This window comes from Dendropsophus ebraccatus, chromosome 11, assembly GCF_027789765.1.
Source record: "Dendropsophus ebraccatus isolate aDenEbr1 chromosome 11, aDenEbr1.pat, whole genome shotgun sequence".
NCBI classification, from domain to species: Eukaryota; Metazoa; Chordata; class Amphibia; order Anura; family Hylidae; genus Dendropsophus; species Dendropsophus ebraccatus.
The window spans coordinates 101,683,916-101,708,509 of record NC_091464.1 but is presented as its reverse complement, the minus strand read 5'-3'; the positions used below and the strand labels follow the sequence as shown (position 1 = coordinate 101,708,509).

Below are 24,594 nucleotides of genomic sequence, written 5' to 3'. Positions count from 1 at the left end.
AGAAAAGTTATACATGTTACATATCGTTTTAATCGTAACGACTTGTGGAACATATATAACAAGTCAGTTTTACCCCAGGGCGAATGGCGTAAAAACACACATCCACTAAAAACAACTTCACCACACATTGAATTTTTTCCTGCTTTTGCAGTGTACTTTATGCAAAAATTCAGCCTGTCATTGCAAAGTACAATTAGTGGCGCAAAAAATAAGGGCTTATGTGGGTTTCTAGGTGAAAAAATGCAACTGCTATGGCCTTTTATGCACAAGGAGGAAAAAACAAAATCGCAAAAATCAAAATTGCCCGGTCCTTAAAGGGTTAATGAACTTAACTTTAAAGTTACAGGGTTTTGGCAAAAGTATTGACGTTATGTTTGGATACATAAAAGCTTTTGAAACAAAACTTAATATTTTCAAGGGAGATGTGGAAACTAAAACTAATTATTTTCCTCAAGTATTTTGAGAAGGCCAGTGCAGCTGTACAAAAGTCTCAGCATGTTTTAGACATGTTACTTGACCAATTCAGTGATATTTTAATCAATTTAGAAGCCTAGAACAGAGCATGAAAATAATGAAGTATCCTGATGTAGTAGTCTACAGCAGTGCTTCTCAAACTTTTTTTTTTTCTCCTGGAGCCTCACCCAACAGACCAAGCAATGCCTGGGCCTCACCAGACTGACCAAGAGGGTGCCTGGGCCTCACCATCTGTGGTGAAAGTCCATTTAAAAGCTGAGAATAATGTTAGGGCTACCTTTCACCCATCTCCCAAGCTCTAGATACTAATAAAGCAAGTAATAAATAAATGAATAATGTTGGTAAAATGGAGATTTTTCCAGACCACAAAAGGACTGTGCAGATTATAGTTACTTTTGTGAAAACTGGCTCCCCAGCTGGGCCTCACCAACAACTAGGGGGCGCCTCACTGGTGAGGCCCGCCTCACAGTTTGAGAAGCACTGGTCTACAGTAATTTGGAATTAAATGGTTTCCAAAGGATAAAAATAGATGATTTGGAGATGCAACTTGCAGAATTTCAAGACAGCATCTGGGCTTAGGTGTTTGTTGAGAATCTTGAAAGGTGCCACCTGGAGAAACAAGAGGAGTGTCACAAGGAACAGGAAATTTGGAGTGCCTGGAATAGATCACCAGACACTTCTAGCACCCTGAAAACATAGCAATGACTTTACTCACAATTTTTTCCTCTACGTACATTTGTGAGACCTTATTCTCAGCATTAAGTAATATCAAAACCAACAAAAGAAACAGATTGACAGATGAAGTTAGTAGTGCTTGTTTTGGGTTGAAGTGTACAAACCACCAACCTTCAATTGAAGATTTAGCCAAGGATATTCAGCAACAAAAAAAGTCGCTAATAGGCAGGTTTCTTAAAGAATCCCCCCTCCCCCCCTCTTAGTTCACGGCTCCCCATACAAGTTAAATAATCTCAAGAGTTGAAGACCAACAAAAGAAACCGACTGAGAGAAGAACAAAGCAGGTCACTAAGGAAGTAAGTAAAAAAGTTAGTCTTTGGTTTATTAAATACAGTTATATATTACAATTGGCAAAGATAAGGAAATCTCGGCTGTATGAAGCTGCACACCTTCCGACCACAACAGTCATTATATATGCCATTGACCATGTTCGTGGGGCCCTGGTTGCTTGTAAAGGTTATACTTACCTGTTCACGCTTCCCGGTGTCGCTCACCACAGCTGCTGCTGAGATACCTTTGTAGTGACAGGCCACTCAGCAAATCACTGGCCCAGATGGGACAGCGCCATGGCCACAGTGATTGGCTGAACGGCCCAAGAAGCTTCAGCAGTGGTTGTGGAGAGCAGGGAGAAGCCAAGAGGATACTTTGAATCGTGGACAGGTAAGAATTTATTATTTTCTATATACTGTTTAATCAGAAGCCGACCACTCACCTCCTATTACACGTATCGATGCACACTTGACGGACGCAGATTTTTAAACCTGCTGACAGGTCAGCCAATGACCGGCTCCTCGATTGTTTGTTGTCTTTATTACTTGGGGCAATATCTGCCCGATTTGCCTGATTGGGCAGATAATGGCCCTGTGTAATGGGGTAGATGTCCAAAAATTGTGCCAGAGCTGCAGTACAATTCCTATCAGTCTCACTACAGAGAGGTGCAGGTCTGTACTACAGAGACATGCGCCCACCATTCTTTCTTTTCTCTATGCCGTCATCTCAACCACAGGTGTGTTACTGCAGCTGGACGGGATCACATGACGTGTGTGGTGTGTGTGTGTGTGTGTGTGTGTGTGTCGCTTAATTTCAACATGCCTGGTCCTATATACTTCACCATACATGTTTACAGAAAGTTAAAACTAGCAGATAAACCGATCTATATAAAGAATAGGATCCTGTGCTGCCTCGCGGATCACTGAGCATCTGACTTCCTGACTGGTTTCTCTTGAAGCCAAACCATAGTGCCACATTTTATAAAAGTGATTGAGGGGTGTTAAGTGTGTGAAGCATTGTGGCGACATAGGGGATGGGGGTCTGGGACAGTGACACTAAAATACAGTGCATATAAAAATGGCCCAATACCCCTGTCTGTGGTACGTTGTCAGCTGAGATGTTTCTGGTGTGGGTAATTCTAGCTTTACACACTGGTCATTCACAAGTAAACTATGAGAAGTGCTAAGAATTTCACTGTGCTGACAACAAGGGTTACCCAGAATAACCCAGAGGATCCCATTCTCTGATGGGTTAGTGTAATAGAGCTCAGGAGACAGGAGAAGCATGGCACTGGAGGGAGGGCGGGCATGCAGTATGTGCATGCTGGGGATCGAAGAGGTGTTTTTTTTTTTTTCATCTTTGGAACTACAAATAAAAGTTGGATCAGGCTGAGGAGAATTTCTGTTTGTTGATTGTGTTAGTGGTCATCAGACATCAGCTCCCACAGTGTCACCCCTCTTCTGCAATGACAATTAAACAGCCTTGTATTCTTCTAATATGGAGGATTAAAGGCTGAAAGCTGCTCTTCTCCCCTCTGATGCTTCACCAGTAGAAAACATTTTATAAAAAAATTGATTAATTGCTGGACATTCAGTTCTTTATTTGTATGATTTCTCTGTGTTGCAGTAGAAAACATGCCTATTATTCATATCAAGCAGGAAGCTTCCCTCACTGACATCAAACCACAAACTAGGGCCATGGACACTGAGGAGGAAGAGGAGGATGATGATGATTGTGCTGACCAACTATGTGGTGAGACGTTAGTCAAGGAAGAGGGGCCTGGCAGGTCTGATGCAAGGAGTTTCCTTGTGGCACATGGGAGCACCAACACTAAACATGCTTTAAGAATTGAGAACCTAAATGAACAAGTGAAGATCCTCCTCAGCAAGTCTGTAAAAAAACGTCCCACAAAGAAACGTTTCCAATGTCTTCGATGCGAGAAGAGCTTCCATTGTCAGTCCCACCTCATTATGCATCAGAGAGTTCACACTCGAGAGAGGCCCTATGTCTGTGAGTGTGGAAAGACCTTCACTCAGAGTTCTAGCTTGTTTAGACATCAAAGGGCCCATCGGGGCGAAAGGCCTTATGTTTGCACAGACTGTGGAAAAACCTTCACTCAGAGCTCGTACCTTCTTATTCACCAAAGAACTCATACTGGAGAAAGACCCTACGCCTGTGGATATTGTGGCAAGCGTTTCCGTGTCAACTCCACACTTGTGCGACACCAGCGGGTTCATGTGGGAGAGAAGCCATATATATGTAACCAGTGTGGTAAGAGTTTTAGTCAGAGCTCCTATCTGTATATCCATCAGAAGACCCACACTGAGGAACGGCCCTTTGCTTGTAATGTGTGTGGCAAAAGTTTCAAAGTCAACTCGTCTTTACTCAGACATCGAAGACTTCATCTAGGTGAAACCAGTGAGTGGCCAGACATCTGAAGAGTGTACAGCTACCTGTGGATGCCCACCACCACATCTATTACCCAAATACATAATACCCAGAAGGTACAGACTATGCAGATGTAGACATTATTTTTGCAATGTTCGTCTTTGTCATTTGTAAAACGAATAGAAAACATTTCAACCAAAAAGTTTCAAAGCCATGGCAACTTGTCCATATTCTGTGTTATGTTGACAGCATGGGTGTATTGTAATCCATGGTGGTATCCTGATAGATGTGTGTGTACTAGCTTCTATATATGGTTTTACCTGAAACCCATGGTCCATACTATAGTCGGTCTTCCCTTTTTAGATAGACCTTGTATACAGACATCTAAATTATCTGTGATAGTGGATTCTTGCTATTCTCATACAGTCTGTTTCTTCAATGTTCCATAGAGCTGACATACTCGGCTGTTACCTGTCTGTATATTTGTGCTAACAGTGTTGACTACTGAGCACACTAGACGATAGAGCTTAATGGTGACCTGTTTACCCTTGTGGTGAACATTGTTGCCACCCCTGAATATTTTGATTTACAGTACTTCCAGAAGGGTTCCGTGAAACTGCATACAAAAAAAACAAATAACAGAATGAAAATCTGGAAGGAAAATTGCTTTCTATGTTGTCTCCTGTTGCAGGACAAGATGAATGTCCCCATGTTCAATGTGAAATAAAGGACAAGATCGGGCTATCTTGGCAGCTTTGATGCTTACATTGACCTGTTTCTTGGGCACTTACTAAGCAGAGAAGACATTATATCACCAAGTTCACACGCTCTGAAATCTTGTGGAATGTGGTGGAAAGAGTAGATCTCAGGCAAGAGCCCTACAAAAGAGGGTGCAAAATGTAAAGAAACCGCACCCAATGTCCGAACCACTTCAGCATGAGCTGGAGACAACAGATGGCATTGTTTCATCACATATGCTGCATACTGAACAGAACAGAACTTTATGGGTAGTGGCCAAAGAACACTCTGCTCCTTAAAGAAAGGCAGAAAAAGAGCCACTGAACTCTACCAAATGTTACATGGGCACATGTTCTGTGGATAGATGAAACCAAACTACAGTTCTTTCAGAATGGATACCAAAGTTATGTTTATTGATGAGGACATGAAGCCTGATGGGCATAACTATAGTACATTCCTGCAAATGGGCGTACAGTTACACCCATGGGATCTGTGCCCCTGTCATCTGTGGAAGGTCCCAGCTGTTAGTCAGTTTGATCAAAGCATCTAGCAGGGTTACAAAGGGAGAAATCTCCCTCTGTTCACCATCAGAGCTCTGCAAATTGATCATGGAATCTTGAAGGTAACCATGGCATGGAGAACCTCCCTGATGTCCTGGCTAGGGAAGACGATAAGTATCTGCCCTTCTATGCTTGTCAGCTTAACACTGATACCCGTGATCAGCAGATGGCACATACGCGTCCTCTAGTGGGAGAGTAAGATAACACACAAATGTAGGCAACTGGAAAAAAAAAAAAAAGAACAATTCCCTTGTCCACCAATGCCAATAATTAAGCATACAAAAACATGTATACACATATAATTGGTATTTTTTACAAGAAAATCGTAAGAATATTTGTCAAAACTTACCAATTACCTAAAGTACAAGATGTCACAAAAAATCACTAGAGTAAGTTTAAACATCTCACAGCTATTAACCACATAAAGTGAAAGTCCAATTCGAAAAATGGCCCTGGTCCTTAAAGCGAATGGACCATCAAGTACATTGTTTGGGACACTTTATCTAATGGATCTGCGCATGGCGGTGGTCTTTTCTCTGCACCACGTGCTGGAACTGGGAGTTGGTTCAAAAAAAGGACTGCACCACCGGCATCCTGGAGCTGATCCATAAAAGTGTAAATCCCATAAAGGTGTAAGTAATGTACCTAATGGTCCATTCGCTTTAGGATATTTTTTGTCCCTGTCCTGGAAGGGTTAAAGGGACCTTTTATCTCTCTCTGTAGTGTGTGTCCTGGTTACTATATATATATATATATATATATATATATATATATGTGTGTGTGTATATGTATATGTAGAAAATTTATTTTATTTACCTTCTTTCTATGCTCCCTTGTTCCTGAGATATAGGGGTTTAGTATTTTAATAATCACTCCATGAACATGATTCTTGTCCCTTTACATTTACACCCCTTTTGCTATAAAGTTCCTGCCTAGTTTAAAGAAAAGTACAGATAGTCGATCACATGGATATCAATAGAACAGCAACTCTGCTTCCTCTGGAACATATTACAAAGCAATTTAATTACTCCAAGTGTAAGACAATGAAGGGGCTAAGCCAAATGGCGGCTACTACAGGATTACGACTCCATTCATAAGCGTACAAGGAAATAAAATGGTCTGTTTTATAGAATAGGTCCTGACCTCATTCTTATAGGAACTTTTTGGAGAGAGCAGATCTGCAAATGTATGCTTGAGAGAATTGTGGAGGAAAGACTCTGAGGACCGAAAAGAATCTACTGCTTGTGATAGAAATGTGTGGAGGTGTCTAATGGATGTTGCAAGGGGCTTGCAATCCCATATCACAGATCAGGGTTATTCTGTCCTGGTGATGATTAAGGATGAACATTTTTCCATACTTGCCTGGTTCTGGTGCCGATAATGTTGATCACAACTGCACATGTGTAAGGAACCATATACTAGACAAAAAAAAACGATCAAGTTTCTGGGAAGACAATGCATTATAAAGAGTGTCGAGTGGCCTTCTTGGAAACCTCAATGGCTTGTTGTTGGACTGCTTAAAGGGAACCTGTAGACCCCCCGTGCCGGGGTGACAGGCTCCCGACCCCCCCGCTAAGAGCCCCCCCCCCCCCCCCATCGGTGAGTCCAATGCTCCATTCATTCTCTGAGCGCCGGACGCATCTCAGGAGCGCGCGCGCCGGCCTTTGGGCGCTGAAATCTCAGTCACCGGATCGGTTCAAGAAGCGGTGTGATTAGGTAAGTATAGGGGGCTCTAGCGGGGGGTCCGGAGCCTGTCACCCCGGCACGGGGGGTGACAAGTCCTCTTTAAATACTCAGACATGCCATCATCGTCCCAAAGTGCTGAGGTTTCATCTGGTCCTTTGCATTTCTAAGGGTCCTATTACACTGAGCGATTTTTAACGATTAACGACTAAAGATTAACGTTCACCATATTACACAGAACGATAATCGTTAATTACGATCGTTACTATGATCGTTTATTCCTTCTGATCCCAGAAAAACAATGAACAATGTGCAATTTCACTGAACGATTAGTGAAAAAATGCGGAACTTGAGCGAACGAACATGGAATTACAGTGAACAATTTGCGAACGATTAACGATAATTTTAGGTTCAGATCTAAATCAACGACATACGAACGATTTTTGAATCGTTGCCTGCAATTACACAGAACGCTTATCAATTAAGTACGAACAATTTAACGATTTTTTTGCACGATAATCGCCCCATGTAATAGGGCCCTTACTCTCTGCTAGATTCCCTAGAATTGCCCCAGCCACCAGTCTTCTGTCTCTAAACAAAATATCTTGGGGCAGATTTACTAGAGGGAACTAGTCGGCATGATTTATGATTTACACAGTGCACCGCATTAAAACTTTTATTGTTGACCACCTAAAACTTGACCAGACAAGATGGACCGAGTTTGCAACAATGATGTATGCTTTATACATTTAATACATATTGCTAGGTGTGCTAGACACTTTCTCTATCTCATTTTGGTTTGCTTTCTTTGCATCAGAAGTTCCGATACATGTCATGCATGCATTTTTAGCCAAGCTGCTTTTTTGAGGCAGAAAACTTCTTTAAAATGTTAGTAAGTTCGGCAGAAATACCCTGTAAGCTGTGTTATGGTTTTCAGTGTCCATGCATTAATGCTCTAATATGCTGTTGGAGCTGCAAAATAAATACCATGTACATCTCATGGTCATGCGGCTAGAAACCCATTCAGCATTGACATCCAAGAGTTCGCAGAAACTGTGACTGTTATAAAAGAACTTTTGAGGTGTCAGAGAGTGTTTGGACACTGATCGTGAGAATGACCCGGGAGAGGACTGTGGTGCAGCATGGTCTGTGTCGGTGAAAAGTCCTCAAAGACTTACACTACGTGTGACTTACATCATGTGACTTCTCCTGGCTTATGATCAGTCAGGGTGTGAACACTTAGACCTGGACCAATGCCACTCTGTTAGTCCCCATCTGACCTGCCTGAATGTGAGTAGAACATCAGTTTACGCCATTCTCTCTTGTCTTGGCTGTGCCCCTAGGGTCATTGTCTCCTTAAAGGTAAACCTTTGGCCCAGTCTGAGATCTAGAACTCCCTGGATCAGGTTTTTTATTAAGTAAATTTCTGTACTTTGCTCCATTCAGCTTCCCCTACACCTTGACTACTCTCCCTGCCACAACATAAAAAGTGAAAGGGTCTAAAGACTTTCTGAGCGCATTGTAAATATCCTGGTTTATTTTCTTCAGCATATTACAGCATCAGTAGTGTTAGGATAACCCCTTTTGGCAGGAATGTTCAGATACCTTTGGTGCTATGGAAACTGCACAACTTTTTTTTGTTTGCTCTAAGTAAAAATTATCATATATGACGGAGAAGGTGACAGTGAAGCTTTCTCTAATGAGGTCTTTTAAGTGTAAATAGCTGTAGTGTTAGGGTTATCGTTCGCCTAATCGTTAACGATAAACAATCCAAACGACCGCTATTGCAGAAGACCTGAAATCGTTCACCCTTTTACATGGAACGATAGTTGTTACTTATGATCGTTTTTGCGGTCATCTTGTCGTCGCTATTGCGTTCGTCACTACTGCGAACGACTGTATTATGTCTTATTCAATGCGAACGATTTGCGAACGAGCAACAATAAAAATAGGTCCAGGTCTTATTAAGCGATCAACAATTTCTCGTTCGGTCGTTAATCATTAACTGCTATTCAACCAAACGATTATCGCTTAGATTCGAACGTTTTAACGATAATCTAAATGATAATCGTCCCGTGGAATAGGGCCCTTAGTCCATCCTCACGCATCAGCAATTGGACAGCACTCAGGAGGCCCTGTGTAAGGGCCCTATTCCACGGGACGATTATTGTCAAATCGTTCGAATCTATGCGATAATCATTCGGTTGAATAGCAGTTAATGATTAATGACCGAACGAGAAATCGTTGATCGCTTAATAAGACCTGGATCTATTTTTATCGTTGCTCGTTCACAAATCGTTCGCATTGAATAAGACTTTGTTCAGTCGTTCACAGTAGTGACAAACGCAATAGTGAAGACAAGACGACCGCAAAAACTATTGTAAGTAATGACTACAATATCCATGACTATCGTTCCATGTAAATGGTTGAACGATTTCAGGTCTTTCACAATAGCGGTCGTTTGGATGGTTTATCATTAATGATTATGCGAACGATAATCGTCCCGTGGAATAGGACCCTAAGTGTGGGGAGGACTAACCTATTAAGACATCAGAGATCTCAAGTGTCAAAACAAACTCCTTTACTGGGGATACTGTGGCAAGATTTTAATTTGAACTACACTTGTCAGAAATGAGAGGGTTCACAGAGAAGGGGGGGTACATGTTATCCGGGGATTGTACATCTATCCAAAGACCCACGCCAATAAAAACCCTTTTACATTGGGCCTCTGCATTATGGGGTTGTCTGAGATTTAGTCTTGTAATGTGTGCATTTTATCTATTCCTAACCTTTGTAAGATTACAATATATTGATATTACACAAAAAAGTTCCCTTTTGACAAACAATATCTATAATCACCATCTAAATGCTAATGCATAAAATAACAATCTACTAATAATAATGCCTTTATTTGTATTGCGCACACAGATTCCGCAGCGCTTCACCTATCTATGTTTTTGGGTGTGGGAGGAAACCGAAGTAGAACATACAAACTCTTTGCAGATGTTGCTCTTGGTGGGATTTGAACCCAGGACTCCAGTGCCGCAAAGCTGCAGTGCTAACCACTGAGCGACCGTGCAGCCCAGTACTGTACTCTACTGTACTGTCAAAACTGAACAAAAACTCACCAGATACATGTACACCTAAGAAAACCTGGGCATGTTTGCCAGTTCAATTCATCTTTATAATCATAGAAAAATGATAGATTACAAGATGTGCACATGGTAAAATCCCACCAACAGGAAATGCTAACAAAATATTCAGGGGGGCCTCTGAGGAAGTATCTTACGCAAAACATGCGTTGGGGCAGAGCGCTGTGCACACATAAATCATAGGTGAGTCTATATAATGATATTAGAAAAGAAAGGAGAGGAAGGGCGCTTCCTGGTGCAATAAATTCCAAAGGACAGGTAAAATAGTGCCTGAGCAAGAGTGTCACTAGGTACTCACCTTCTCGGGTTGTGCAGATAGGCACAACTCTAGTCACAGCATATAATCACCGCAGCTCATCAGAGGAGTCTCGGAGGCCAGCGGCCACGAGTGAGCAATGGGAAGAAAGATCTGTCAGACCCAGGACAGAAAGGGACAATCTCCTCTTTGAAGATGGCGCAGGTGTACCAGATAACCAGTGAAATTGACTTGGAGTCACAGGTAATGATTCCAAAGTTTTAATTGCGGCAACGCGTTTCTGCCCTCAAATCCCAGAGGGCCTTTCTCAAGCACTAACATAAACACACTTAGCACCATCTTAAATAGCTTCACTATGCAAAGCATTTCCGGGTGGGAGGTGACCAGCCAAAACGTCCAAAGTAAAATATGTAAACACAAACACATGTGCAATCTCTGCAGCAACTTTACACATATAGCTAGCAGTTCATTAAGTCCATAAAAACATGAATCGTCCATAAAAACCTGTTATCCGATCACTCCGATCATAAGGATATTGATGATTATACCACAACCTGACATTGGCATGTGTAAGGGTACCCATATTGCAGTAATCAGTACATAAGTGCATATTAGAGTATAGCAGTTTAGTGGGTCTGTGGATAGCACTTTATTTTTGCCCATGCACTTTACTACCTGTGATTGGGTTGGTGCAATACTAAATTGAGGGATTGTATCTGATATCTTTTATGGTCACTCTGTAATAGGTTATTATGGTTTAATATGTACCTATGTGAATATTGTGACCCCATGAATATTGTGTGTGTGTTGGCAGGGTTTTACCATCTGCACCTCTTGTAATCATGTTTTTATCATTTTATTTTTTATGATAATTAAGATGAATTGAATTGGTAAATTATGCCCATGTTTTCTTTGGTGTACAAATATATTTATATATCCCAGGCCTCACCTGGGTAATACTGCTTCTGTGAGGTTTATTCCAGCTGATCATCCCTGACCTGAGATCAGACATTTGACCTCAGTTGTCATCATCTGGTCTTGTATGTCTCCTTCTTATTGTTCCAGGGGCACTGGTTCAGGAGTCATGAATCCTTGAGGAGTCTTAACCTTAAGGCTATATTCACACCTCCGTTGTTCTGTCCGCAATTGCGGGCACGAAATTGCGGACAGAACATAGAAACTATGGTATTCAATCGCTACGTTAATGAAGCATCAATGTAGTTCTCCTGGGTCCGCGGTCAAAGGCTGCACTACGGATGTGTGAATGTAGCCTAACACCTTTTAATGCCCATTTGTTCTAAATTTTGAGCGGTTAGTATGGTTCCAGTCACTTCTTTATTTGTATGATTTTCTCTGTTGCAGTAGACAACATATCCATTATTCAGATCAAGCAGGAAGCTTCTCCCACCGAGCTCCAACCACAAACCAGTTCTAAGGAAATTGATGTCAATCCTGAAACTTCCTATGTGGAACAAACACTCCAGGTCATGTGCAGAAAACGTGGGAAACCACCAAAGACAACACATGCAAGCAGAACACACAAAGTCTGTAAGCCACAAAACACGACAAGGACTTATGTGTCCGGCCAGGAAACTGCAAACAGTGAACAGACATTAAAAATGCAACTTTCCACAGACATCGCTAAACCTTACTGGGGCAGACGTGAAGCAAACCCTTTAGTTAAGAAACCATTTCCTTGTCTGAGATGTGAGAAGAGCTTCAACTGTAGATCCCACCTCATTATGCATCATAGAGTACACACTCGAGAGAGGCCCTATGTCTGTGAGTGTGGGAAGACCTTCACTCAAAGCTCAAACCTGTTCAGACATCAACGTGGACATCGTCATCATAAAATGCAATTCCGTCAGCAAAACTATCCATGTCCTCAATGTGACAAACAGTTTCCTGACCTGACCAGACTTGTCACTCATCAAAAGATTCACGGTGTGGAGGGAGCGATTGATTATCTCTCCCAAATGTGACAGATTGGGGGAAATATGAACAATCACCAATTTCATAGACTGGCTTGTAGAGGACTACTAATCTGTAATGCTTTGGTAACATCATTTTATACTGATTGCCTGATGCTCTGCTTTATGAATAGATCTATTTTTATAAGTAGTTTTGATTATTAGGAACTAAAATATGGAAATGTATTTGAAAGATTGTGAAACTCATGCCCAACAATTCTGGGTTACTGCGTCTTGAAACTTCAACTTCTTCTGGATGAAGACATGATTGCTGCAGTTAGGCATCTCGATGGGATTCTGTACAGTTACAATAATAGCAGCACATACAAGTTGTGATGAATTTACCACAATGTCTCTGTAGGCATAGAGAAAAACCCAGAACAAACCCAGTGTGTGAACATTCAGCAAGTTATAATGCAGCGACTGTCTTATAGGGGTGGCGGTGTGAGGCTTTTCTATCCTGGTAACTTTAAGAAATAGAAAGCAAGTGGCAGGCAAACCCTTCAAAGTGATTTTGCGTGAATTGCAACCCATAGAAATATATGGAGCTTTTTCTGTGCTATTAATGAATCGAATCCATTTTCTAAACCAGAAAAACTGCAATAGTACTCTTGTAGAATTGTAGGGGACTTATCGAGGATCTAAATGAATCAAATGCTGGTTAAATTTTAACTTCTGGCCAGTATAATAAACCATCTATGATATTACCAATGCTTGTTTCCACTGTTTTTATTCTATTCCTATTGTTAAGTTATTGGACTCGTAGCTATTATGGTCCAGACCCACAGTAACCACCTTAGTGTGGGTCATAGATAATATATCTCTGAGCATAGGGTACCTGTAAAAAGTGGACATGGACAGCATTAGGTTATCTACAGTCATACATGGAATGATACAATACAGACGTGTCAATTCAGTATAAGGAATGAGAAGTTCAGATTAGGCTAGTTTCACATTGTATTATGTGCTGTCCGTAGGCATACATGTCAGGGATGCCACATTTGTATACGGCATGGTACTGTATATCTTCTTGAATAGGGTGGACGTCTGGGCTATTCCATCAAGCTGGTCCTGCAGCATATGAAGCCAAACTCTGACCTATGACCATATAGAGGTCTGTGGATTTATTTAGCATATGTGCTGGTGTTTTAGATCAGTACTTTAATGTGTACCACTGCAAATGTCTGCCCCCGTCCAAATAGGTGAAGATTGGAGCATGCACTGGAAGAATCACACACTGAACACCAGCTCAGCTGTAAGGCTGGTATTACACGGAGTGATTATCGTTCGAAAAATCGTTAAATCGTTCGGATTTGAACGATAATCATTTCATGTAATAGCAGGCAACGATTAAACGACCAACGAGAAATCGTTGATCTTTTAATAGGATTCAGACCTATTTTTATCGTTTGATTGTTCGCACATTGCTCGGTGGAATAAGAATTCACAGCTGAAATGTACGCAATACCGACGACTAAACGACCGCAAGAATGATCATAAATAACGATCATCATTCCATGTAATTGGGCGAACGATTTCGGGTCGTTTGCCTTAGCGGTCGTTTAAGATCGTTAATCGTTAGTCGTCAAAAAATATTTTGGTGTAATAGTACCCTAAGAGACTTCTCTCCTTTATTGTGGGTTACAATTATTTATATAGGTGGCCGGGTCAGTGTTGTGTGCAAAGCACAAACATCCATAGTGGACGGCTCACTTCAGAATTGGTTGTTTCTTTATATGGCCGCTCTTTCTCTTGGACTTAGATGAAAGCATCTTGGGTGTAGTCTCAGGTGAAGATGCCATCTTTGTACACCTGGTGGTGTCTTCAGCAGGCAAAGTATATAGGTGTAAGCATACACAGTATATAGGGGTAAGTATACCAAAGTGTGTATAGGCATTTTATCAGTCCCCCCTTAAAATGACTATTTTACCTTTCTCTAACATTTCCTTATCTCATCTGCCCTTGTGTCTAGGAACTCTTTTGCACTGCACGTTAGACGGCTCATGGCTGGCCCATGACCCCCCTTGTTACAGTCTTTACACATAAGGGAGTCAGATGCTGTCCCTAAAGGTTTTACGGTAGTGTATTTGTGAGGAAGGGACTGCAGGAGGGTATACAGCTTGTCTTTATCTGTCTTCTTCCTGATGGATGAAGGTGGGACTCGCATTGTCAGCACCTTCTTCAGACCGGACAGGACACAATAGACAATCACAGCAAGCATAATCAAATCTATTGAGCTAGTACTTTCCGCCACCTGCTCCTCCGGCTAAAATATTGGTCCATGATCTGTTATACCTGAGTTCTTATCAAGTTCTTGAGACAGGTTGGCCAATTTCTTTTTAGCCGGGTTTACCTTCCTGTCTGGCCTGTGTTGTCAGGAGTGTAAGTACAGCAGATCTGTCCTATCACTTTACACACTGCTCCTTTTTTTTTTTTTTCCTGTTACGATCAAATCTGCGACCATCTGTTTTGGCATGACATTATGGACGTTGGTCCTAACTGGTCTGACAATCCCTAGAGGGCATCCCTGGTATAGTTTACAAACATTTTTGGTTAAAATAAATGTTATTTATATCATCTCCATTCTTTATAGTTGTTATGGGTTTCAGGGACTGAAATCCAGCCTTAATCTGGTCTTGGGCATTGAACTCATTGGGGCACCCCCCTTGGGACTCTTATAGCATCAATGTATACGTGCGGGTCAGACCTACCACCTGGACTTGTCTCTCTCTTAAAGCAGTTTAGGGTGTGTATCACTTTCCTGCTTCTGCTGGAGCATCACTTGCTATGTGGATTGGAATTAATGCCTTTAACTCTGGTCCAGTTACCCTCAAGTCAGGTCTTGATCTTTATAGCCCCACATATCCAATATATCTCCCCTAGTGACAGGACCTGGTTCTGCAACGTATTCTCCACTGAGCTATAGGTACCGCTTCACCCCCCCCTTTAAAACTCCCTATGAATCCACCTCCTCCCTTCCGCACTGTATAGTAAGTATAGTTACCATGGTAGATTGTAATGCTTTCTCCTGGTCTGGGCTTTATGTCTGTTATGAGGTAGTGGATCTTCAATTCATCACAGGTAGTAGGATTAGTGGCATTGTTAGTGTAGAGACTGAGGAAGCATCTTGTGAGTTCTCCGGTATGCCGAATAGAACATTCCCCGAGTGAGGTTGGGCTTTGGAACACACATCAGTCCAGTTGTTTTGATTTGTGATGTACCTCATCCACTCTACCCACAGCTTGTAGTCTGAGTACCCTGTTTCAGAGGCCAGCGTATCCTGAAATGTTGGGTCAGCTACGGCTATCATATTTTTAAAGGTTTGTATGCGAGGAAGCAATGTTTTTTGTTAAGCCATTGATTTGGATTAATAATTGTCCCATTCCTTTTAGTTTTACTTCTCCATGAGGTTTTTTTTTTATATATATTTTTATTTTTATTTTTTAAAAGACAAAAAAAGGGGAAATTATCGTCTCAGAGTAAGGATGATATCTATAAATACTTAGCACCTTCTAATATATCTAACCAACTCCCTTCATATAAAACATTCAAGTATACTGTGGGCCAATGTGGGGAGACCCCATTCATATCAAAAATATAACCAGGCATTAAATCCTTAAACTATAACTGTGCGCCGGGGACGAACTGCAAGCCCTCGAAAGTTGCAGAACGGCCAACCGTCCAATCCGGACTGAGGACCCAAACTACCGGGAAGAGAGGATCCAAACTCCGCAAACACAAAACAAAAAAAAAAACACATCAACAACCAAAACATCAAAACAAACAAACAGAAAATCAAATACAAAACCCCTATTTCCATAATCCTTTTAATATTACTTAAATTTTGCTGAGTTTTCCAAGCTCTCCAAAAATAAACCTAATATCCAACAATTAGCACCTCGCGTCTCATCTGTTGGACACGTCCAAAAGGCCAGGGTTTCGCATAGCCCTCAGGGTCTCTCTACTTACCCATTATGCCATTACTACTCCCCTGGACCCCTTTTAAACAGTGAGTTCACATATTTATGTAAATAAATTAGTAGGAAATGTCCATTGGCTTCCGTCCCCACTCCGAAGACCTCAGACCTTATAAGACATCCCTCTAATCATCAAAAAAAAAAAAATTATTAAATATATATAAATAAAAGAGAAAAGATCTCACTCAATTCCACGGCAGGGCCCAACATAGCCGAACCAGTCCATTTGCCTCCTCTCGAATCCTCTCGATGAGCTCAACAGTCCCCCACCCGCCCACTAAATTTCAATGAACCATAATTAAACCCAACATCCAACAGAATCCCCTAAATAGGGGTCCCCCAGACCGACCCACAGATCACAAAACTAATAAATTATAACAAAGTTAACCCCCACTCCCTAGCTCTCGAGACACAAAAACTTGCATTTTCAAACTAATTTCGACCTAATTTTGACCTAATTTCAATTTCGACCTAATTATACTATCCAAAAGTAACCCCCCTCCCCCCTCCCACAGCCACCTATCCACTGGAAAGAGAAAAAAAAAACAAAAAAAAACAACACATTATCGATAAATCAAAATACATCTTTCCCATTGAGCAATACTAGGGACTTTGGAAGATAACCAGTTGCGTACAATTAGTAATTTAGCGTAAAATAGACCCTTAAGAAAAGATTTAGTTTTCCTGGTTGACAACTTTAATTCTGCCGTGTCACCCAGCACTATCAATTGAGGAGTACGTGGGATTACCAAACCTAGATTCTGTTCCATTTTTTTTTTAACACCTCACACCAAAAATTATATAAACTCCCACATGACCAAAGTATATGAATAATATCGGCCCCTAGCTCCCCACACCTTGGGCATCTTTCCTCGCTCCATCTCTTAATTTTTGCCAGGAATACCGTGGTATAATACAACCGATGCGTAATATTATACTGAACCATCTAATGACTTCCTGAGATTGAAACCATTTTAATGTTTCTATATATAATTTTCCAATTTAACTGGCAAGAGCTGCCCAATTCTTCTTGCCATTTCTGTTGGCTTTTAAATTCATATTCCCTCTCGTTTATCAAGTAACTATACAATGTAGAAATTAATTTTTTCTTTTTGTTCATATCTTTACTCCTAAGTTTACCAATAAAAGAATTTGGTACTAAGCTCTTGCCAGTCACTAAATTAATCTTAGATCTAATCACCGCTGACAGTTTTGCATATTCCAGCCAAGCTTTGTCAGAGATATCAAACTCTGATTTTATAGTGGCCCAGTTTTTAATGCTCCTATTTACATATAGAACATCCCTTAAACATTGAAGGCCCTGAACATACATGGTTCTGTTCATACCACCAACCTCCGCTGTCCCCAACACTGGGTTATCCCACAATGGAGCAAATCCACACATTCCTTCTATTCTCAAAAACCTCTTTAAGATAACCCAGGATTTCTTAGCTGCCTTCACCAAGATCCAACTTTTCCAATCCACTTCATTAATTACCCCAGCTTCCAACTTCTGAAATATATCCATACATTGCAAGTCATCTCTCTTACCAACATGCGCAAAAAATTTACTCTGATTTGGATTGGCCAGCCAGAACAGTTGTGAGGCCAGCAAATATAAAGACACATCTGGTAACCCAAATCCACCCCTTTCCCTAGGGGCACACAATAGTTCTAATTTCATACGCGATCTTTTTCGGCCCCAAATCCAAAAATTAAAAATCACTCTAATTTTCTTAAGATATTTCATACTTAACCAGCATGGAGACACCCCCAAAAAGAACAAAATCTTTGGAAAGACAACACTCTTAAGTAATGTAATTCTATCTACCCGGTTTAAATGTAACTTTTGCCACACTTCCACTTTATGCTCCAGTTCTTTCACCACCGGATCCACATTTAATTTCTCGAATTCTTCCACCTTATTAGAAATCTGCACTCCCAAATACCTGAAGCTCTCACCTACCTCAAGTATTTTCAAAGGAGGGAAATGTAAGCCCTGTCTATTGCACAACGGCAGTAAAACAGATTTCGCCCAGTTGATAGGGGAAATGGGTAGGCTATCTGGTTTATCTATCACCTCCCTAACCCGAGGCACAGCAACTACAGGATCTTTCAGAAAAAGCAGATCATCTGCATAGAGTGACACCCTGTCCCCTTCGCCCTCCGCCCCAAAACCTATAATACTTGGATCGGATCTCAGCTTAATAGCCAATGGTTCAATACTGAGGGCGAAGAGCAAAGGGGAGAGGGGGCACCCCTGGCGTGTGCCCCTACCAAGGAAAAAAAGGTCCGAACATAACCCATTAACAGAGACACAAGCACTGGCCCTAACATACATTAACTTAACCATTTTTATAAACATATCACCAATCCCAAACTGTCTCAACGTCTCCCATAAATAATCCCACTCCACCCTGTCAAACGCTTTAGCAGCATCTAATGACAGGATGGAGTGGGATCCCTCCCCGGACAGCTGAATATTCTCCCAAACTCTAATAATGTTATATTTCCCCATTCGCTCTGGCATAAAACCATTCTGGTCCTCGTGTATTAAGTCTCCAATCACTATACTCAGCCTTTTAGCCAATATTTTGGCAAATAACTTAATATCCACATTTATAAGGGAAATTGGTCTATATGACTCCACCAATAGCTCATCTTTCCCCTTTTTATGTAGCATAATAATAACCGCCTGGTACATAGATTCTGGGAGATGCCCCAACAACACTGAACTTTGCAACACCTCCAGCAGGGCTGGCAGTATGATCTCTCTATGGGCCTTATATACTCCTAACGGGATGCCATCACCCCCCGGCGCAGAACTTTCCCTAGAATTATCAACCGCCCATGACAATTCCTCCAATGTTATCGGGGCATCAAGCATTTCTCTCTGTTCATCTGTTATCCTAGGTACCTGCAAACATTCAAAAGAACCCTCCAAATCCAAATATGTACTATTAGCTTCAGAAGTGTATAGTTTTGCAAAAAATTCTCTGAACTCCTCCAAAATGTTTGGTTGTTTATTTGTTACTTGTCCCATCTTCGTTTTAATAGCCTCAATCCTCTTCTTGTCCGCCTGATTTTTTATCAGGGCCATAAGCCCTTTATTGGGTAAACCCGACCCACGATACTTTTTCTCCCCCATAAAGGCTACCTGTTCTTTCGCTTTGTTTATCAAATACTTGTCCAACTCCCCCTGACACTCTAGTAATTTCTCTTGTAATTCTGCAGTTGGTGATCTAACGAATTCCTTTTCTACCCCCTCTATCTTATCTCTTAACCCCTTTTCCTCTAATATAAATTCCTTTTTTATGTCTGTGAATATTACCCAAATACAACCCCCTAATAGAAGCCTTAATAGTGTCCCACACAATTTGAGGGGATGCTGTGCCCCAATTTATATCCCATAATATTTTAATCTCTTGTGAAATATTTGCAATATTTGTTAACAACTTCAACCAGTGAGGATTAATTTTAAAACTACGCCCTTCATGTGTTCCACCCGTGTTCAACTCCACCATTAGTGGAGAATGATCAGACCAGCTCCGTTTCAAATATTTAACATTTTTCACCCAATGTGACATAGAATTATTTACAAAAGCTAAATCTATCCTAGAAAAGGTTTTACTGGTCTTATTCCAACAAGAAAATTCTTTTATACCAGGATTCTTCTCCCTCCATATATCAAACAAACCAAGCTCTTTCATAATAGCCTGTAGGGGGGACTTACTCATCACTTTTACCGGCTTAAGAACCCGCAACCGGTCTATACTCTCACACACTACTGCATTCAGGTCACCTAAAAGTAACACCGGACATTGCTGTTTCTCTTTCATAAAGCAAAACAATTGTTCTATCGCTATGGATTTGAAGGGGGGGGGGGGGGAATATACATAAAGGCCAAAATGCAAGTCAACCCTTCGAGTTTACAATAAAAAAATAAAAAACGACCTTCTTTATCAGTCCTTTGTTCCAACACCTCCCAGTTTACCTTCTTATGGACTAATACTGATACCCCACGAGAATAATTTGTATAGTACGTATGATAATGTTTTGACCACCAGACCTTTGGAATTTTATCCGTTGTCTCTGGGACCAGATGCGTCTCCAGCAACCCAACCTCACAAGGCAGATATCTTTTAATGTAACTCCTACCCTTTTATAAGTCTCATTTAAACCTCTAACATTCCAGGCAATTATTCTAGTTGTCATTCACTCAAGAAAAAGAGAGAAGAAAAAAAAAAAAAAAAAAAGAAAAAAGAAAAACATGAGGTTGAGTTTCCCATAGTTTCCTTTGTTGTCCCCTGCCATATTGGCATCCAGGATATACAAATATAGGCAAGAGGACTGCACTCCAATAGTGTAAAAGTGATAATTTATTCACTCAATCACATACAGCGACGTTTCGACTCTATCCTGAGTCTTTTTCAAGCCGGCATCCAGGATGTAGGTGACATTATCCACAGGTTGGGGTTTTTCTATAGTCAGAGTTAATTGCATATTGTTACCCATCTGGCCATAGTTTTAACAGGCACCAGTTTTGATCAACATCATACGAGGGATTAAGGACCTGTCATTCTTATACTTCCTGTCTAAAGCTCTTAGTGGTTTGTAATAATCAATCTCCGTGTTTCATTCTACTGTTCCCCATAAGTCCCCGTGTTCCACCATATTGCTCCCCAATCCCTTCAATCATGACATTAAACTTATCTTTCACTTAAAATATTATCTGATTCTTACACCAAACACTATCTACCTCTCCTACATCTGTCGGCTGCTACCAACAGAAACTTGTGTCGTCACAACTGGGCTAAAAAACAAATAACAAGAATAATAGAAAAAGTCCAGTAACACAAAATGCAATGTCCATTCTGGTGTGAATCTTCTTTCTTCTGATCTTCTTAGACCTGAATCTCTGGTGCAGGAAGGCCAGGAGGATGTTGTGCTCTCACCTGGCCCTGCCCTTGTCTGTCGCAGTCCTCCCCTTCCCCCCTATATTTGGTGATGGGTCGGGGGGTTGTCACTATGGCTGGGGTACAGACTGTAGAGCCCCTTTAGCAGTGCCCAGCCAGGTGGCACCTTTGTAGACACTTATATCAGGTTGTCTCAGTTCTTCAGGCTCTCTAGAAATTCCATCTTCACCAAGTGCAGTAAGTACAGAGACAAACATGAACAATGGTAAATATCCAAGTAAAACATGAATCTTTGAATCCGCAGCAGATAGCAGACGGTGGCTTTGGACTCGGTTACGCAAAAAGAAAGGTTTATGACTTACAAACTGGGTTTGACGTCCTGTGCATTTTATGTTGGTAGCTCTTCATCACTCCTTCAAATGAATAAAAATCAACTGGATAACAAACATAACAATCCAAGAGTCCTTAGAAAAAAAAAAACAAATCAAAACCCTGCCCAGTTTTTCTGCTGATAGCAAGGACATGTAATAAATACTGTCTACTTAATCCTTACCTAATCCTATTACCCACATGTTTATCATTAAATAACATTCTTTTGTTTTGAAAGATACAAAATTAAATAATGGCTTCAAGATATCCTCTAGTAACTATCTCATGTGTAACTACCTTTATTCTATATTGTGTATATATAGATGGATATCTCTATGCATAGAAACATAGAAGATTGTCGGCAGAAAATGCCCCTTACTCCATCTAGTCAGCCCTTTTATTTATTTATATATATATATATATATATATATATATATATACACACACAATGAAGTGGATGAAGCGTCGGATGACACGAAAACGGTCGTTCGCTGTGTGAACGCCAACCTGCACTCCCTCCCCTGTGCACCCATGGACTATTCATTACTATTATAAAGGATCGCATCTGTAGCCTGTGTGGTGAGTGCGCTTCACTGTCTCTTCTGATGTATTTTATCATTACCTTGTCTTGAGGCGCACCCCAAGGCACACCTGATCCACTTTGCTGGACTGTCGCTACATGCTTATCTTTACCTCCACTCCATTACACCCCAGACCAGGTTGCTAGGGTAGTGCTGGCCCCCACCGGCTTCAGTTGCGTGTATATATTTATACACTTTCATCATGTCCTCCTTTATCTCCTTTCCTACAGCTTATACAGTACAGGTAGTTTCTCAGTAATGGTTACCCTTACATATTTGCAATTACCCAAGTTGTCAGCCAATAGTATAAGCACAATCCACCAATCTTCACAGTGATCTTTTATCCTTCTAGTTTGTAGAGTCTCTTTAATCCTCGGAATGTTTGCAATTTATCACCTCATTATTGATTACTATTTATCCCCCAAACCAATTTCCATAAAATACATTCAAGTCATCATCCAGGTACCTCACTTGTGGAGCACTAAGTAGGTATCTGAAGACAATTCTGATTTCTCAATCCTAATATTATTTTCCTTCAGGTTTCTCAGATGAGAATGAGATCTTTGAGAAGGGACTGTCATTCTCTGTCACCACCAGGTCAGTCATCTGTAATTCTGGAGCCATAGAGGCCTACTGTCTTGTGGTGTCACAGGACAGACAACACATATAACAATACATTGTACATACATAAAACACATATGGGCCCATCCATCCACAACATCCTCAAAAAAATTGGTAAAAATAAAACAACACATAGAGCTCCTTAAGAAAAAGAAAATTAAGAAAAAAAAATCACAATAAATGTGGCTAACCAAATCAAAAATGTTTCTTTCATGGCCAAATCTTTTTACTCTCCTAAAATATAAATGGACAATTAATGGCATTTTCACATAATTTCAGTTCTTCCTCCATCCCACAGAACTGGGGGGGGGGGGGGGAGAACTAAACTTTTTATTAGGGTAAAACTCTCCTCCAGCTGTGGAAACAAACAGAACTCATTGTTAGGAACAATTCAAATAAGAAACAATCAGTATCATCACCACGTGGATTGTTCTTTTTCTATACCACAGTTTACATTTAACGATTTAACTGGATCCATTACATAACAGATTACATACACACACTAATATTTATATATATATATATATATATTTATAGAGCGCAATACTCCTCCAATGACCTGCAGAGAAAACACAAACATTATTTCTATCATTAGATAAAAATCCTTAGGAACATTAACATCCTCACTACTAACAGATACAGAGAATTGGCTGCTATGTATCCCACTGATGGAATCTCTGTGCTTAGATACAGTAAATGTAAAAAAACAAGTTTAAGCAGCACAAGAAAAAAAGAAGATTGTGGGTGCAAGTCTCACCAAACCGGACCCAGGTTCGTATGTAATATCCAAGAAGATGTAGGAGACCGCACTTCCAAAAAGAATTACCAACTTTATTCACACCAATGCAACGTTTCGGCTCTATGTGCGTAGCCTTTCTCAAGCAGTGATACAAAGCACTCCAATGGCATAGTATATATGCATGTGAATATAATTACAATTCATCATTCAATCAAGTGAAAAAAAATTAAACATTGTGAATAATATGTGATTGATAATAAAGAAAAAGTGCATCCAGGAAGATTGTAAAGTAAACATAATAGGAGACCATACTCATGGTCATACATTGTGATCATCACAAGAACAGTGCAAAAATTAAGCATAAAGCATAATGAGGTGACACTCACAACTGTGAAATTAATAATGATCAAAACAAAGGTACATACATACAAGGCGCCAAAGCAGGGAATCCACATGGAGAGGACATAAACGGGAACGCTGGCGTCGCCCGCCGATGACATCACGCTCGGCGCACTGCATCCGGATCGCAGCAGTCCGAGTCACATGACAAGAAGATGTCACGTGATCGGCGCAATCACGGGCGCATGCGCCGGGCAGTCATCAAGCCGTCAGCGCCACACGCATGCCCAGACTAGTCTAAAGACAACAGCCACCATAAAGTTTAAGGGAAAGACTGCCCCGTCATGTAAAGTATGGATAAGAATATTGTATTATAGAGGAATAAACAAAACTAAGGGCGACAACAGGACTATGGGCTATTAGATGAATAAAAAATCGTATAACAATTGCTATGTAAGGAATAAGGGGGAACATAGGAAATGACCAGTACCAAATGGAGCATTGGGGGAAGTGTCAAAAGGACCCTGGGGGAAAGTCAGCAGGTCAACAAAGGGCAAATAGATGACACCCAACACCATGTAGCGCTGCGGACACCAATGTCCTAAGAACCCGCCCCATAAACCGCACAAGTGCAGAAGTAATGGGGTAGGTAAAATTACCACATCAGGTTTCTGATCTCAAATTTGCCATTGTGGATCATATTCCTAGATGTAGGAGGGGTGGGGATAGGGTCGCCCGTCTAAAAAAATGTGAATTAGAGTGGATTTACAAACTTGGGACCCTTACACCTGGCGGTATGAACATTGACTTTAAACTGGGACCTGCC

At 40.9% G+C, this 24,594-nt stretch overlaps 1 protein-coding gene across 4 annotated transcripts in view; it reads left to right on the top strand.

The window, feature by feature from the left end:
• LOC138768142 (zinc finger protein 436-like) overlaps window positions 1-12,937 on the top strand; it is a 41,552-nt gene extending 28,615 nt beyond the window's left edge. For 3 of the 4 annotated variants that reach the window (XM_069946232.1, XM_069946231.1, XM_069946230.1), the window contains 2 exons: window positions 3,106-3,983; window positions 11,619-11,702. In XM_069946232.1, the coding sequence (XP_069802333.1) occupies window positions 3,106-3,917 (812 nt within the window). In that variant the 3' untranslated portion in view covers window positions 3,918-3,983; window positions 11,619-11,702. Of the gene's footprint in view, window positions 1-3,105; window positions 3,984-11,618 lie in introns of all 4 variants that reach the window. The other variant, XM_069946233.1, reaches the window with a different exon arrangement.
• The last annotated feature ends 11,657 nt before the right edge of the window (window positions 12,938-24,594 follow it).